The sequence below is a fragment of the Andrographis paniculata genome, unplaced genomic scaffold (genome assembly GCF_009805555.1).
Source record: "Andrographis paniculata isolate CXL003 unplaced genomic scaffold, ASM980555v1 Contig35END, whole genome shotgun sequence".
Taxonomy (NCBI): Eukaryota; Viridiplantae; Streptophyta; class Magnoliopsida; order Lamiales; family Acanthaceae; genus Andrographis; species Andrographis paniculata.
The window spans coordinates 705573-723094 of NW_026137568.1; the positions used below are offsets into that span (position 1 = coordinate 705573).

At 24.9% G+C, this 17522-nt stretch overlaps 1 protein-coding gene across 3 annotated transcripts; it reads left to right on the forward strand.

Annotated features, from left to right (window-relative positions):
- The first annotated feature begins 13292 nt into the window (after nucleotides 1–13292).
- LOC127249287 (UPF0613 protein PB24D3.06c) lies at nucleotides 13293–16161 on the forward strand. Of its 3 annotated transcripts, none has more exons than XM_051272023.1 (9): nucleotides 13293–13646; nucleotides 13825–13901; nucleotides 14050–14155; nucleotides 14243–14335; nucleotides 14624–14689; nucleotides 14770–14915; nucleotides 15022–15145; nucleotides 15234–15298; nucleotides 15759–16161. In XM_051272023.1, the coding sequence occupies exons 1-9, from the start codon at nucleotides 13431–13433 to the stop codon at nucleotides 15907–15909; spliced, it is 1044 nt and encodes a 347-aa protein (XP_051127980.1). In that variant the 5' UTR covers nucleotides 13293–13430; the 3' UTR covers nucleotides 15910–16161. The 3 variants fall into 3 exon arrangements, with proteins under 3 accessions (XP_051127980.1, XP_051127981.1, XP_051127982.1); XM_051272024.1 differs by having other exon boundaries at nucleotides 15037–15145; XM_051272025.1 differs by lacking the exons at nucleotides 13825–13901; nucleotides 14050–14155.
- The last annotated feature ends 1361 nt before the right edge of the window (nucleotides 16162–17522 follow it).

Genomic DNA, 17522 nt, shown 5'->3' on the forward strand with positions numbered 1-17522 from the left:
CAAGTTTCAAACGAGATATGGAACAATTGATTTAATATTGGTAATGCGATTTTAATGGTGTCATATCATTTGATTTTTTAAATTTATTTTTTATTTTTTTTACATATATAAGGAAATCCAATAATTAAATAAACCAAAAGCAGCCCTAAACTTTTTAATAAATGTTCTAATTAAATAAATAATAAATTAAAGCTTCAAAGTATTTTTGTCCTGTCTAAGTATCATAATTTTTTTCTCTCAAAGCTGTCAAACCATAAATTTTATTTTATGTACATATATTAAATAAAAAAATAAATATATTTACTTAAAATATCGTATTAAATATTATTTTAATTTAAAATTTTATTATTTTTCAAACTAAATTCAATTAAACATTAAAGAATTCCATCCCTCATCTATTAATTTTATTATTTTAAATTTATGTAGTGTATTTTTTTAATCACTGAAAGCTAAGTCACTAAAAATATTTGTGTTGGTGTTATTGACAGGTCAGGTCATATCAGATATTTATTTAATCACTAATATTTAATTAATTAGGTCTGTAGTTCAATACCAACCTCTAATTTATTTTAATTATCACATAAATATACCTAATTTGGATATTTAATATTTAATTTAATTCCATTTTTGAGAGTAACAAAGACCTTGGTCTACTCTACTCTAGGACTAGTTGGGCAAAATGTCATATTCTATATGTTATTCTTATTTATTATTTTTAAATAATTTTTTTCCCTTTTATTTTTTACTAAAAAATTTGGGGTCATTTAGTTGTAAGTTAAAAAGTATAGTTGATTTGAATTGAAAATTGAGTTAAGAGTAATTTATTTAATAAAGATTAATTTATGATACTATACACTTCCTTCCAATATAATAGTCTTATTTACTTATCTTTGTCTGTCCCAAAACAATAGTTTGTTTCCATAAATAACCATATCATCATAAAACTACCTCTACTTTTTTATTTTTATTACACAATTGTCACTGCTTTTTACACTAATACACTCACAAGGGCAAAAAAAGTCTTTTATCAATATTTTTTACCAACTACTAATATAATATCAATAATCCTTAAATCTCGTGCCCAACCCAATTAAGACTATATTTTATGGGACGGAGGGAGTATAAGATTATTTTTTAAGAAAAAGATATATGTTTAATTATTTTAATGACTATATTATGATAAAATATACACAATATGAATATTATTTTGTACATAATAAAATTTTATATAATACAAAAAAATAAAAAATATATATAAATATTTATTTATAATTAACATAGAATATTGTACTACATAAATTGAAAGTTTGAATGTATATAAATATATTTGCTTATTTTAGAGAGATGGTGTATTCTTTTACTAAAAACAAATTAACACATTTTTTTTCAAAAAAAAATTAATATATTACACATACTCATTATTTTTATATTATTTATACAATTTTTCTATCTCACATAAAAATACGTTCAAATTTTTGGGCATAAATTGTAATATGGAAGTGTATTTTTATTTTTTACAATTTTTTAGTGAAAAAGTACAAAAATTGTCTAAGTTTTTACTCCAAAAAAATGAACATTTTTAACTTCAAAAAATAATAATAATAAAATAAAATTGAACATAACTTTAATAGTATATTTGATTAAAAGTCATATTTTAATAAAGTACGTAAATTGAATATTAATTTATATTTTTAGTAAGTATAGACGTACTATATATTACAAATATGCTCAAATATATATTTATTTACATTAATATTATTGCATTAATTTACAGATTAAAGATAAAATCATCTTTAAATATAAAAATATGATAAATTACTTTTAAAATATATCTAAAAATAATAGTATTTTATTATTAGTAAATGTTTACAATAATTTTAAATTTTTGTCATTTATACTTTATATATACGTCTAATAATATATTTATAATTTATGTAAAAGTTAAAAATATTTTGATATTAATGTGTAACTAGTTTAACTTTTTGTATGTTGATATTTGAATATTAATTATTATATCAGTACGTAGTATAAATCAAAATAAAATGACAAAAATACCTTTATTAGTCTCTTATAATACAAATACAATGATATTTGTGGAGTAAATTATACAAACATAAAAATATTTTTAATGTTAAGTACAATGGCACAAATGACAAATAGTGCTCTTATTATGGGACGAAAGTAGTATAATACTCCCTCCGTCCCGCGAGAGATGAATCATTTTATTAGAGACACGATTTTTTAGGTAGTGTAAATTAGTAAGTTATTAATAATAAATTGTGATATTAATTTATTATTTTTTATATGAATAATATTATTGATATTTTAAAATTTTTTAAAATTATATCTCGAAAAAAAAATATGCAATATGAATATCATTTTGTATATAATAAAATTTTATATAATACAAATAAATAAATAAAATATTTTTATTTATTTTATCATTACTATAAATTAATGTTATAAAAAATGAAGAGTTTTAAATATAAATAAAAAATTATGTTAATTGAGAAAAGAGATAGAAATAAAGGGGATTTGGGTGGGTCCTACGGTAAGATGTTAGAAGTTTAATTAAATTGATTTATATTTATTAAGTATGTATAAGATTGATAAAGTTACCAAAAATGAAAAAAAGTCATCATTAAAAAGAAAAATGGATCATCTGTGACTGCCGGAGGGAGTATTTTCAAAGCGGATCTGGAATGTAATTAATGCATAACATGAACAATAATTAATCAAGACAATTAATTAAAACTAATGATCAATGCATATGATTGTGTAAGAGCACTAAGTTGAGCTAATTGTTTTGCATAAAGCAGCGGCTAGAGAACGCCTAAAATTAATTAATTAATTAACTAATTAATTGCAATTATGATTACATTACATATGTTAATTAATAAATAACTCCATCATTACATTATTTAATTTAATTAACCCAACCCTTTACTTTATTTATTTATATTTTTCTCTTTCTTTCTTTAATTAAACTTAATTATTATTATTATTATTATTATAATACTGTAGGGATTATACTAAAACATAGCCTTTGAGTTTTGACTGAAATATAAATATATGTACATTTATTTTTCTTTCGCAATCATCGAAAAGTTGAACTTGAGCGTTTGTTTTCTTGTGGTTATTTTTTTAAGGGAAAAAATCATTTTTTGTTTTAATATAATCAAAATTAATCAATTTTGATTTTAATATAAAAATTTTATAAATTCTTGTTCTAATATAACCAAAATTCATCATTTTTGTCCAAATATAACCAAAACTCGTCATTTTTTGTCCAAATATAGAATTTTTATCAATTTTAGTATCAATATAACCAAAATTCATCATTTTTGTCCAAATATAATCAAACCTTTTTTTTTTGCCCACTGTTAACAAACCGACGGAAAATGTTGACGTAGACTTGCAAAATTGTGCAATTTCTTCGTAAAGTTTGCAACAGACAACAACCTGTTGTAGGTCTTCATGCATATTCGTATCTGGTTTGTTGACGGTGGGATCAAAAAAATAATGTTTGATTATATTATGACAAAAAATAATGAGTTTTGATTATATTTGGACTAAAATTGATAAAAAAATTTATATTATGACCAAAAATGATGAGTTTTGGTTATATTGAAATTTTTATATTTTGACCAAAATTGATGAATTTTGATTATATTGGAAGCAAAAACAATTATTTTCCTTTTTTTTTTTAAATATACTCTTCATATATATATATATATATTTAATTATGGACTTAAGGGGTATTTGGTACAAAAATAAAAAATAGAAATATCTCAATTTTTCTTATTTGGTTATGATACAAATTAAATAAATTATTTTCTATTCTTTAGTTTCATTTTGTTAGTTTAATTAATTAATTAATCATATTTGAATTTTGATTATTTTGGAATTATCTTATATAATTAAACTAACATAAAATTGTGGCCCACTTTTCTCCAATTAAGTCTATTACATTCAAAATATACGTGTAGCAGAAAAATTGTGATGGACGGTTTGTCTTTTTTATTATAAATACTCTCACATACGGGTTACTAAACCTACTTTCAAAAAATCAGAATACACCATCGCTATTTGAGAGCCAGGGTTTGGCAACATCGTCCTAGGGTTCCACGATCTGGCACTATCTTCGGAGGTTTCCAAAGTTTGGCAACATCCTCCCAAGGGTTCCAAAGTCTGATAACACCATCTTCCCACGGTTCCAATCCACGGTTTGCTTGGAGAAGAGAATATCGAGAATAAATCTAATTTTTAGCAATGGTTGGAGGTTTGTTTAAATTTCGCTTCCGCTAACATATTTGACTATATGTTTATTTTCTAACACATTTATCTCATGTCTCAGAAAAACATTGAAAAAATATGAAATTGAGATCATACCATATGTGTTTATTCATTTATTTTTATATTTAATTTTTACAATTTAATAAGTGTTTGGTTTTTTATTATTTATTATTATTATTTAATTTTTATAAAAGTTATATTATTCAAATCTCATAAAATATTATATCTAAATTATTATTAAAATAAATATCAAACTAACAATATAATTACAATATACAATAATATTTTTCTTATCTAATTTATCATTTTTAGTAATCGATTTATTTTTTTCAACTAATAATATCTTTTTTTATATATTTTTCAATTAAATTCTATGTTTTATAAAATAAAATAATCATTTTTCATTGTCTATTGATTCTTTTATTTACGGTTTTAATTTGTACTATTATTTCTCTTCTTTGTAATTTCATTATCTACACCAAAAGTATCTTTATTTTCTTTGTAAAATACAAATGAAATGGACACAGAATTGAACAATTGAAGTAGTACTTATAGATGAAAATAATGTTTTAATATTATATTTTTTAAATAGAAAATTAATGTTTGATACGAAATTCTTTAAGACAAAACGATAATATTACAAAAGGAAGAAAAGAAAATTTACAAATCCTAACGTTGTGTTTGCTTAAGTCTTCATTATTTTCAACACGTACATTTATCTAACCGAAAAATCACATTAAACCATTATTATATAGAAATAGTGATTTTTTATTTTTATTATTTTAGTTATTGAGAATTATAAATTGTCTTGAAAAAAAGGTAATGTTGTTTGGATGAAGTAGATTTTATTGTTTTTTTAAATATTTTTTGAGAAGAAATAAAAATAATACGAATTATTTTTTTATTAAAAATAAAATAATGTATAAAAAGCCAAACCCTCTATGTGTTATATATTAAGTATTAGCAAAAAAAATATATATATATGTAATTGCATATATATATATATAATTTTTATATTTGTGCATATAATTCATTTAATTATGTTAAAAAATGTATAACATACACTTGATTTTTATCTATAATTCTTTGATGAAGCTTAACTAATTAGATCATCAATTTTTAATTTTTACTTATTTTTTAAATTTTATCAATTAAAGATAATATATAATTTTATTAATCACTTGAGTGCAATAATTATATATTTAATATTATAAAATTAATACCATCTGTTTGGTTTGAAGAAAAAGTAAATTAATATGTGGTTTAAAAAATTATGTATGTAATATAAAAATAACGAATGTGTATAATATATTAATTTTTTGAAAAAATATGTTAGAAAATTTTTTGCAAAGAAAAAAATGTACATCAAACCATTTTTCCATTTAAATTTTTAATTAACCATTGAAATATATGTAAAATCTCTTTTAAAATATTTTACCTATATTTATTCAAATATATTATACTCCTAGTTTCATGTATAGGAGAATTTGCATATTAACTAATATTCTGATTCTATTTAAAGAAATAATATGAAATTATTCTTGTTTTAACTTATAAAAATAAACAAATACTTTTCAATATCTAATGGTAGAAATATTTATAATTACCTTATTGGCACCGAAAGTTCGATGTGTTAAATGTCTAAATATTCTTACTTCAAAATATTAAAATAGATTTAAAAAAAGTCCTCCCTCCGTCCCACATAATTTGTCTCTATTTTTTATTTTCGTTCGTCCCACATAATTTGTCATTTCATTTTTTGAAAAATTAATTATACATTTTAATCATATTTTAAAATTTAAAATTTAATTTTTTTAATCTTAATTAAACTATTTTGTTATCTTAATCTTAATCTATAATTATTTTTACTAAATAATAACTGTTTTTACTAATACACTTTCTAATTACTTACTAATTATATTTTACCTAAATTCTCGTGTCTACAATAATACACCCATACTATATGGGACGGAAGGAGGATGAGATAGGAAAAAAGGTATTTCTAGTAGATTATTTAATTTATTTACAAATTAATAGTTTGTACAATTTACTCTAAAAAAATTAATTAAATTTATATTGTCTATAACCTGTACATCTAACTCCTTTATATATTCCATTGAGTAGCTCTATTTCCAAATAGGGCCAAAAATTGGTACTATATTTTATAATTAAATACATAAAGAATAATTTTGATTTAATTAATCAAACATTAGAAAATTGAAACAATAAGTAGTAATTATTTAGCGAACGGTGTATTTGTATTTTATTTCAAATTAGAAATAATAATACTCAATCGTATGATTTTCGATAAAAATATAAATTTTTTTTTTTTTGTCACAAAATATCATGTCAATACGCAAGCAGAATTGTAAGTATGTGTGATGATGATGCATGGCTCACGTGCATGAGTTGTACGGAAATATTAATATATAATTTTATTTATTTAAATAATTGTTGAGAGTGCTAAATATAATGCTAATGATTAATTAAAAACTAATCTTGAAATTATGCTTTTCACACTGTCGATTAATTAAATTATTAATATGCTAAAGTTGGAGAGAAGCATAGATTCTTGTAACATAACATGACAATTCAACTTTTCTATGTGTCTTTTCTCTTTGCTATTAAAATTATAATCATTATTATTGTAATTTCTCGATTTATGAAAAAAAAATAATAAGATGACTAATTATATTAACTAGAGATACATTTATTTTTGTTATTATAAAATTACATATGTAACAAATTTAATAATTAAACTTGCTACAAGTAAGATAACATATTTCGAAAAAAACCACCTATATTTATATATGAGATAATCTACAATACATATACACAACTATTATTATTATTATTATTATTATTATTATTATTATTATTATTATTATTATTATTATTATTATTATTATTATTTAATTGTTATCATTTTATATGATTCCAAGGAATTGGAGTCAAAAGTTAGAGATTAATTTTTCAAGATTCAAAAAGGATATATTATATATATGACTAATTATAATGGGTTTTTTTTGGCATATTTCTTAAAAAAGTATTTTATATATATACATATATATATATATGTATTTCATATAGAACACCAATTTAAACAATTAATTTCATTTTTAAATACATCAAACTAAAAAACAAAAGAATGCATCCCTATTTTATTTAGTTATTGTTAAATAAATTTGAAGAGTTTATAGAAATTTAGGGTTTGTTTCTCCAAGAATTTTTTTTTTCCCGACACAATTCTTAATATATATTTTTATTCTCTCCATATATGTGTGTTTGTTCTTTATTTATTTTTTATCTTTTTAACCTACACAAATTTAGAGTGAAGAAATCAATAAATAGCAAAGAAGAACTTTGAAAAACACATGTAAATGTTATATAGATCAATATTGAAAACTTATAAATGACTCTTAAATGAATCATTTAATTTTATTATATTGTATTTAAAAATCAATAAGTTGTGTATTATTTTATAATTCAATTTTAATTTTTCTCTGTAAAATGATATACGATATTCTTGAAAAGAGTATGTTATAGATTTTTTTTTGATTTTTTTTTTTTCATTTTTTACAAAATAGCAAATCCAAAGAACTATTAAAAATAAACTAAAAAATTCCAAAAGAACACAGCTCCTAGAGAACATTGATTTCTTTAAAAACAAAAAACCAAAAACATAAATACTCCCTTCCTCCCACATAATTTATCCCTATTTTCTATTTTCGTCCGTCCCACATAATTTGTCCATTCATTTTTTGGAAATATAATTATACACTTTAATCTCATTTTAAATTTTAAATTTTATAATTTTTTTTAATCTTAATTAAACTATTTAGTTATCTTAATCTTAATTCATAATTATCTTTATTATATAATAATTATTTTTACTAATACACTTTTTAATTACTTACTAATCACACTTTAGCTAAATTCTCGTATCTATAGTAATGGGCCGGGGGAGTAAAAAATAAATTCAATGATATATAAGTCAAACAATATTCTCACTGTTGACCAAATTAGTAAATAATTTGTTAGTTAAATAAACCAAAATTTTCTTTTCTTAATTCATTATAAAAACATGAACTAAAACTAGATATTTTTTGCATTATTTGTTCCACACCATAATGAAAAATAGACTAAAATGTATTTTCAATTAAAATAGCACAATGCATATTTTCACTAACATAAAAATAAATCATACACCAAAAAATATATACAAAATTTATTTTAAAATATAGTTACTATGTGTGTGTTTGGTTAATTTATATTTGTATTTGTGTTTTGTATTTAAGTAGTAATTAAAAATATATATATTCTTATAAAATATTATAAATATAACAATAAAAAAAATCACATAAAACAGAACCCACCAATATTTATTTATGTTGATCCCAAAATAAATAAATCAAAATACCTAACTATCTTCAACTATAAATTATAAATGTGAAAAACGACAAAATCAATGTGATGGCCCTTTTGTCCAAAGTATTATATATAAATATATTTAAATTGGACTTCCACTATATATAAATATATTTATTTTCATTTATTATTTATTATAATGGGGTTTCATGTTTATTTAATTATTTATTTAATTATATTGCAATGTAGAGCAGAAGTGCACAAAACCACAGCCCATAATTTTCATTATAAGTTACCAAAAAAAGGTATGCCCTCATTGCAAATCAATCATTATTTAATTCTAAGCAATGATTAGGAAATGAAATTTTTAAGAATATCTTCAAGTACCAAGTTGTTCTATATGAAATCATTACAAATGGGCAGTCAAACAAAAATTTATATAATAATAATAATAATAATAATAATCCTCAATTTATTGTAAGAGCCACTTGAAAAATATATTTTTTTTTTTTTGTAATAAAGATTTATAAAGTTGTCCACCACTATATATATATTATCTTTGCCTAAAGCTAAAACCACACGTACTCATTTACCTCTTTTTAATTTTACTCTACATATATATATATATATATATTGAAAATTCGATATTGTCTATTAATATTCCTTCCGTCCCATATTGGATGTCTGGGTCACAATAGATACGAAAATTTAGTATTAGTATAATTAGTAGATAATTAAAAATATATTAGTGAAAATAATTATCCTATAATATAAATAATTATAAATTAAAATTAAGATAACTAATTAGTTAAATTAAAATTTAAAAAAAAATAAATTATAAAATGTAAAATGAGATTAAAGCGTATAATTATTTTTAAAAAAATGAAAGTGACATAGGATGTGGGACGGACAAAAAGGGCAATATGGACATGGTAGGTGGGACGAAAGAATTAATAATTTGTGAAACATATCAAATATATATATTTTTTTTAGTAAACGTTACATCAAATACTTAGTTTTTTATTATTTTAAAAAAAATTCAAAACTATATATAAAAAGTTTTATTTAAACAATATCTTAATCATTCAATTTCAAAGTAAAATTTATTATAATTGTCGTTATCTTTTTTGTTGGAATTGATCTATGATCTCCACTATAGTATGTCACATGTCCTATATTCATAAGTTATACATCCTATTCTTTTTAATCTTTTTTAATTCAATTACTATTTAAATTTTCACATTTTTTTTAAAAAAATATATATTTTAGGTAAACTGTTTTTTTTAGTCCCTTAATTGGACCCCTTTATCATTTTAGTCCCGTAAGTGGAGCCTGTCGCAAACTAGTCCCATAAGTGAAAGTTTTTCGTTGTTTTAGTCCTCCGGCGCTGGAGATGCCCGCGTGGCTCGCCGGAGGTGACGTGTCCGCCAGGTGTCCCGCCAGGTCAGCGACACTTGGCGGACACGTGGATTTACTTTTTTTTTTCTTCATTTTTTTAATTTTTTTTAATTAGACCAAATAAAAAAAAATACAAATAAAATTAAAAATAAATAAAAAAATTAAATTTTTTAAAAAATAAAAATAAAAATCCACGTGTCCGCTAGATCAGCGACACCTGGCGGACACGTCACCTCCGGCAAGCCACGCGGGCGTCTCTGGCGCCGAAGGACTAAAACAACGAAATTTTTTTACTTATGGGACTAGTTTGCAACATGCTCCACTTACGGGACTAAAATGATAAAAGATTCCAATTACGAAACTAAAAAAACAGTTTACCCTATATTTTATTATAATAAAATACAAACACAAATTAAATACACTTTGTTGCCATTCTTTTGAAAGAAAATAAAAATAAAAAAATTAATAGCATGTGTTCTTTTATTACAAAGCTTAGTCTTTCGTATTGTAAGATTTTATTTACTTTGATTTTCTTTCTTACTATAAAATATTTGCAATTCTTCGTAGAATCACAAATTTTTCTCCCGCAAAATATTACATATAGCTAATATTTAAACAAAAAAAAATTAAATACAAAATAAATAAACCCTAATTTTTTTATATACAATAGATTCACAGAAAAAAATACGTACGATATATTAAAATCCATCTGAGTTCTTAGCCGAATCTTGTAACGAATAAATTCATAGGGACAATACAATTTACTTAAACTTATAAAAAAGACAGTGCGATTTATTTTAATCGAAAACTTATCAAAAAGACAGTGCGATTTATTTAAATCGATCTAAATTTTTAGTAATTTTTTTTTTCTTTTTTCTTATTTAAATCTATCTAGATTTTGAGTGTGTGGCATCTAATGTGGGATTGAATATTTGTTGATAGAAATTGTGATAAAGATGTTAAAAGAATTAAATAAATAAGTTTAATTTGTTGATGGATCCTAAGTTTGTTGTTTTCAACTTTGTAATTTTTTTTAAATTAATTATTTAATTAATTAATGTTTAGGGGAATCATTGCATTAGTAATATCTCTTTAAACATTTAAAGAACAACAAGTTGATAAGCAATCATGGGGAAGTCAATGGTGTTAGATAATTTATTTAAATATTTTTCAAAACAAACACGCCCCCCGTGCTCAACCTAAGATAATGTTGAATATATCTAATTATTTTATTAGTTAAGCGTCGTTTACATTAGTTTATTTAGGGGGCGTTTGGCAGTTTGGCTCCACTTTACTATTTGGAATTTCGATTCCTAAATGGGACCCACCCACTCATTCTTTGATGTTACGAATAAAAGATTTTTTTAAAATTGATTTAAAATAAGATATTGATTTTAATTATGACAGCAACTTTAAATAATATAATTTATATTAATATAATATAAAAATAGCGCATGAATTAATTAATAACACATAATATAGATTAAGATAGCACATTCATCAGTTGCACATGACATACTTTTATACAGCACACAGATTGTAATTATAAACAAATATTACATATTTTTATTATAATTGTTGTGTAATAAAGACATGCGTTGTTTTTATATTTTACGTGTATTATTTTGAAAAATCAGCACCGTAACCCTTTCCTTTAAGGGTAAAAGATATAACACCTCCTTATGTTTTACTAAAAATGCACAAAACACCCTACATTTTATTTATTACGTGAAATCCCATTGTGTTAATATAAAGTTTGCATGAAGCACCTCATTGTTTAAAACTGATATTTGGTTATAAATAAATACTTAAACTACGTAAATTTTATACATATAAAAAACGTAAAATATCTTAAATATTTTTTTTTGAATAATATAAATAAATAAATAAATAGATAATTGATCAATCATTTATGTTTATAGCTTTTATAACAATCAGACAACAATTTTGTTACAAAAAATTATAAAATGAAGGATTAATCAATTAATTAATTATTTATTTTGTTTAAAAAATTATTTAATATATTTTATATTTTTTATCTGTATAAAATTTGCGTAATTTAGGTGTTTATTTAGAACAAAATATCAGTTTTGGACAAGAAAGGTGTTTCGTGCAAATTTTATATTACCACAATTTCACGTAATAAATAAAACACATAGTATTTTGTACATTTTTATTAAAATATAATGTGATGTTATATAATTTAGCCTTCTTTTAATTATTCTATTTTTGTCTGGAATTTTTATTTGGCTTTATAGACATCGAAATTAAAAATTATGATATTTTAATTTAATATTAAATTGATAAAAAAATATATAAAATTGGAGTATTATGAAAATTTGATTAAAAATTGATTAAAAATAGTACTAGTATAATAAGTAGAAGAAACAATTGCAAAATTATTATTATTTATTAATGTAAATATAATAAAACTATAATTAAATAAAGTTTTCTATTATAAATAACTGACTTAATTTTGGACGAAGAATGCAATATTTCATCAGTTTTAACTTAATGTATCTATTTATTTTATCTTTCTTTCTTTTTTTTTTTTATGTTTCACTAAAAAAATATGAAAATAATTTATATATAAATACCAAAATATTTCTAATTTCTTACAAAAATATTCATTTTCTTTCTACTCGCAAAGCCAAAATTATCAATACATCTTGCATATTTCATAAATTAATAAAATATTATTATTTATTAATTTATTAAAAATTTTAAATTTATTTCTATATTTTGACTAGGGGACAGTATAATTTTACGATACAATGGGTGTGTTTGTTTTGGGGTTTGGATTTTGAGTTGGAATTTGAATAGTAAAAATTTTGAATTTGAATAGTTGTATGATGTGATATAAATAAGTGTTGATGTGATGTTTTGAATGTAAAATTGATTTTGAATATAATATAAAAATAAAAAATAAGTGTTTAATTTGATATTTTTTTGGAGAAAAATTGGAAGAACATTGTAAATTCAATCCAATCCCCCAAACAAACACACCCCAAAGGGCCAATCCAATCCCCCAAAACAAACACACCCCAACGGGCTTTTATTATATAGTTTCTCTCGTTGGGCTTCTAAAGCCCATTAAGAAATATGACAAGCCCAACAAAATTAGGTCCATACATTTGGGAGTTGAGCACCCGGGACTTCCCAAGACAAATTTCTCCTTTTCAAACTAACCCAACGGATTTATCCGCTGGTGATCATTCTGGAGACAAAAATGGGCAACCCTGCGATGGAGAAGGGCCACAAAGATAGAACCAGCCGCGATCATTGCAATCCGATGATTTTGCGCGAAACGGAGAAGAGATTCGCAGAAACAACGTGGATGATCAACTGACAACAAACACCATTTCGCAATGGAAAATGTGGATGCGAATCCTTCGACGCCGTCTAACGAGTGCACGACCCCATCCTCAGCCTCCTGGCTTTCCGGAATGGTACGAAGCCGCTCCGACAGCTTCAAGAGGCGCAACAATTCCTCCGGCGACTATGCCGGCAGCAATTGGGTGCAGATTAACAGCAAGGGACGATTCCACGGCGTGATGTTCAAGTACGGGCCAGCACCGGTTCAGGTGAGAAATTTAGTATTACATCGAAAGATGAATGCGCTTCCTTTTCATTTTCTGAATTTAGGCTTCAATTTTTACCTAAATTGCGCCGCGATTGTCGATTCTAGGGTTTCGATGTGTAATTGAATTTGTTCGTGGAATTTTGGGGATTTGTGGTTGAAGTATGGAGGTTTCTTTACAGGTTGCATTTAGAACGGGTAATTTCAAACAGCAAGTCATATTTGTTGGTGGATTATCCGAAGGATTTCTGGCTACAGAGTAATTAAGCCATTCAAACTTGATTCAAAAATTTTCGTGATTAATTTGGTAGCACTACTGCAATGAATGAACCCTAACCGTTTTACGTAACATTTATTCATTGTTTCGAATTTCTGCTAAAACAGAGTCTTCATTAAATTTCATTCAGATATTTGGAACCCTTGGCAAATGCTTTGGAGAAAGAACATTGGTCTTTAGTTCAATTATTGTTATCGTCTTCCTACAGCGGTTATGGCGCCTCAAGCTTGAAACAAGTAATTAGTTGTTATTGTTATCCCCCTCGTATTTGTTAGCCGGATAATTTTTCGCTTCCTTGGAGATAACCAAATTGTTTTTCAAAGGATGCCATGGAGCTCGATCAGCTGCTGAGGTACTTTATCTACAAGGAAGAATCCGATGGAGTTGTGCTGCTCGGACACAGCACCGGTTGTCAGGTGATTTGCTAGTTCTTTTCGATTGATTGATGCTTTTTCCAGAGTCGTTGTTTGTTGAACTCTCGCTTGGTTCTGTATTGGATATCATGAGTTATTTGCTTCTGTATTGGATATCACGCATTATTTGCTAGTTCTTATCGATTGATTTCTGCTTTTTCTAGAGTTATTGTTTGTTGAACTTTTGCTTGGTTCCGTATTGGATATCGTGCATTATTTGCTAGTTCTTATTGATTGATTTATGTTTTTTCCGGAATCGTCGTTTGTTGAATGTCGATTGGTTTTGTGTAGGATATCGTGCATTACATGCGCAGAAATGCTATGTGTTCAATGGCCGTTCGCGGAGCCATTCTGCAGGTAATCTCGGCGCTATAATCTTTCCCATTTTCCTTATGGAAAAGCATTTGTCTTGACATACTTAAACTTCCTGCATTAAGGCCCCGGTTAGTGATCGCGAGTATAAAGCGACATTCCCAGAAACGGCTTCCATGATTGATTTGGCTTCGAAGATGATAAGCGATGGCCGTGCATCCGAATGGATGCCAAGAGAAGCCAATCCCGACTCTCCAATTACCGCTTATAGGTTAACACCACTGAAAAAAAAAAAAAAAGAAAAGAATCACGATGACCATTCTATTTACATCTTTTACGCGCAATTTGTGATCTTATACATCGTCTTGTTCACACAGCTCGGCCATTTGCAGATACCATTCTCTGTTTGGATACAATGGCGATGATGACATGTTCAGCTCCGATTTCAGCGAAAGCCAGCTGAAACAGAAACTCGGGCACATGTCTAAGATCCCTACCTTAGTATGTTTAGCATCGGTTGAACTCACCATCGAAATTTCTATAAACTCTAAACGTTTATGATTTTTATTTTTTTTATTCTTTCTTGCAGGTCATGTATTCGATGGCTGATGAATTTGTGCCACATTACATCGGCAAAGACGCTCTCGTTGACAGGTACGAACCGTAACACGATTCCTATTTATTTATCCTATACAGAATGCCATTATAGAACAATCTCTACTTTCTGTTTCGATAGAAGTTTTGAAATTTTTTATTGCTTTGGAAAATTTTGAAAATAATAAAGACCGTTGATGAATAGGGTGGAATGTTTCAAAAATGTATATGCAAACAGAGCCTACATTTTTGTACCAACGTGTTTGTGAAATTGAGTAAAATTTGTATATATACTATATATATAAAAAGAACCTATATTTTAAGTTTTGGAAAATTTTGAAAATGATAAGAAATTGAATATTTGATGTGATTTTATATGTTTTTTGAGAAAAATTGTTGTTGATAAATAGGGCCAAAGGTTTAAAAGTTATATATACTAAAACAGAGTCTACATTTTTTAATCGACATGTTTGTGAAATTGAGGTTATGAGGATATCATTGATTCGAAGATCTGGCGCAGACTTTGCACGGCGATGGGTGGGGCGGAGAAGATTGAGATCGAGCGAGGGAACCATACACTGTCCAACAGAGTCGAAGAAGCCGTTCAAGCCATAACGGCGTTTGTTAAATCTAGCGACGGACGCAAAATATGGGAGGATCCGTGGAGTTGAGAACGTCGAAAACTCGATGTTTTTCAGGCAAGCCTACTACTAGTTCCTTGCATACACCACCATCATCTTGTAGCTATGTTGATTGTTTTGTGAAAAATGGAAAGTTCCAATTTTTGCTGGAATTTCCTACAAAAATTTTTCATTTACAATGTTGTTGTAGTTTGCAATAGATCTTGTGCTAATTCATTAATTAAAGTAATCTATACATGTTGATTAGATTAAGATCGTTTTTGTTTAGTGTATATAGTTTTTGCACAGCTATGTGTAATAAGATCATATGCTATTTGTTCTTATATAAAATGTATATTATATAGAAGCATGTTATATGCATTTTTAATTCATGTGATATATTTTTATTATATTAACATAAACGATGTGTTTGATGTAATACATTGTCCTATCTGAGAGGGCACGGTGTGTCATTAATCATGCGCTGAATTTTAACCTATAAAAGATACTTCCTCCGTCCCAAAAGATTTGTCTTGTTTTTCCATTTTGGTTCGTCCCAAAACAATTGTCTTGTTTCCTTATTTAGTAGCCGTGGTCTCCACTTTATAACAAAATTATTCATACTTTCCATACTATCTATAATTATTACTCTAATATATTCTTTAAAATCCTTCAAAAAGTAAAACATTTTAATCATTTATGAGTGGATGGAGGGAGTATTAAATTTTTAATAAAAATATATATATTTTTTACAAAATATTATATTAAAATATTATTTGAATTGAAACTCTAATTTCAAACACAATTTGTAAATCCGGTTGATGTAATTAAAAGGGAGAACAACAAACACGCTTTTATGAATTAAAATAGAAGTCGTGTTGCTCAAAAGACGCGATTTTTTCTACAAGAAATCAAGAACATGTTTCCGATCATATATATATATATATATATATAATGTATACTTATTTGTTTATTTAGAATTGTCCTTGGCCCCATGTGATGATTAGAAAGTGGAATAATTCAACTTCATAATTTATATTTTACATTATGGTTGATCCATTATTAGCAACTCACGTGTTTTTTTTTTTTAGCTATTTTTATAATTTTTTTTAATAAAAAAATATATCTTTTTTACCAAATATCATATTATAGTATTGATTAAATAAAAATATAAACAATCAAACCCTCCAAAATAAAAAATCTTAAATCTGGAATCATGTTACATCAATTAATTATCTTTTAAATCTTATTAAATGGCTGTAATTTAAATTTTGGCCATATAATAATACTCGCATGCATTTTTATTTTTTATCCATTTCTAAACTATATATACATATATGTATATTTAAATTAATATATAATCGACCAAAACAGGCAATTAATTTTAAAAGCAACAAATTAAATCGCCATTATCTCTCCACTATATATATTATATGCAGACATTCAGGCACGTTCCTTATAATACTCGCCTGCGAAATTCCTCCGTTACATATTTTCAACAGCTATTTTGTCACAATATATACGATGGGCTTTAAGTTTGTTAAATTACATAATAATAATAATAATAATAATAATAATAATAATAATATCATACTTGTTATTATAATTGATTTTAATATAAAATATATATCAATACACTACAATGCATGATGTTATGTTCGTCC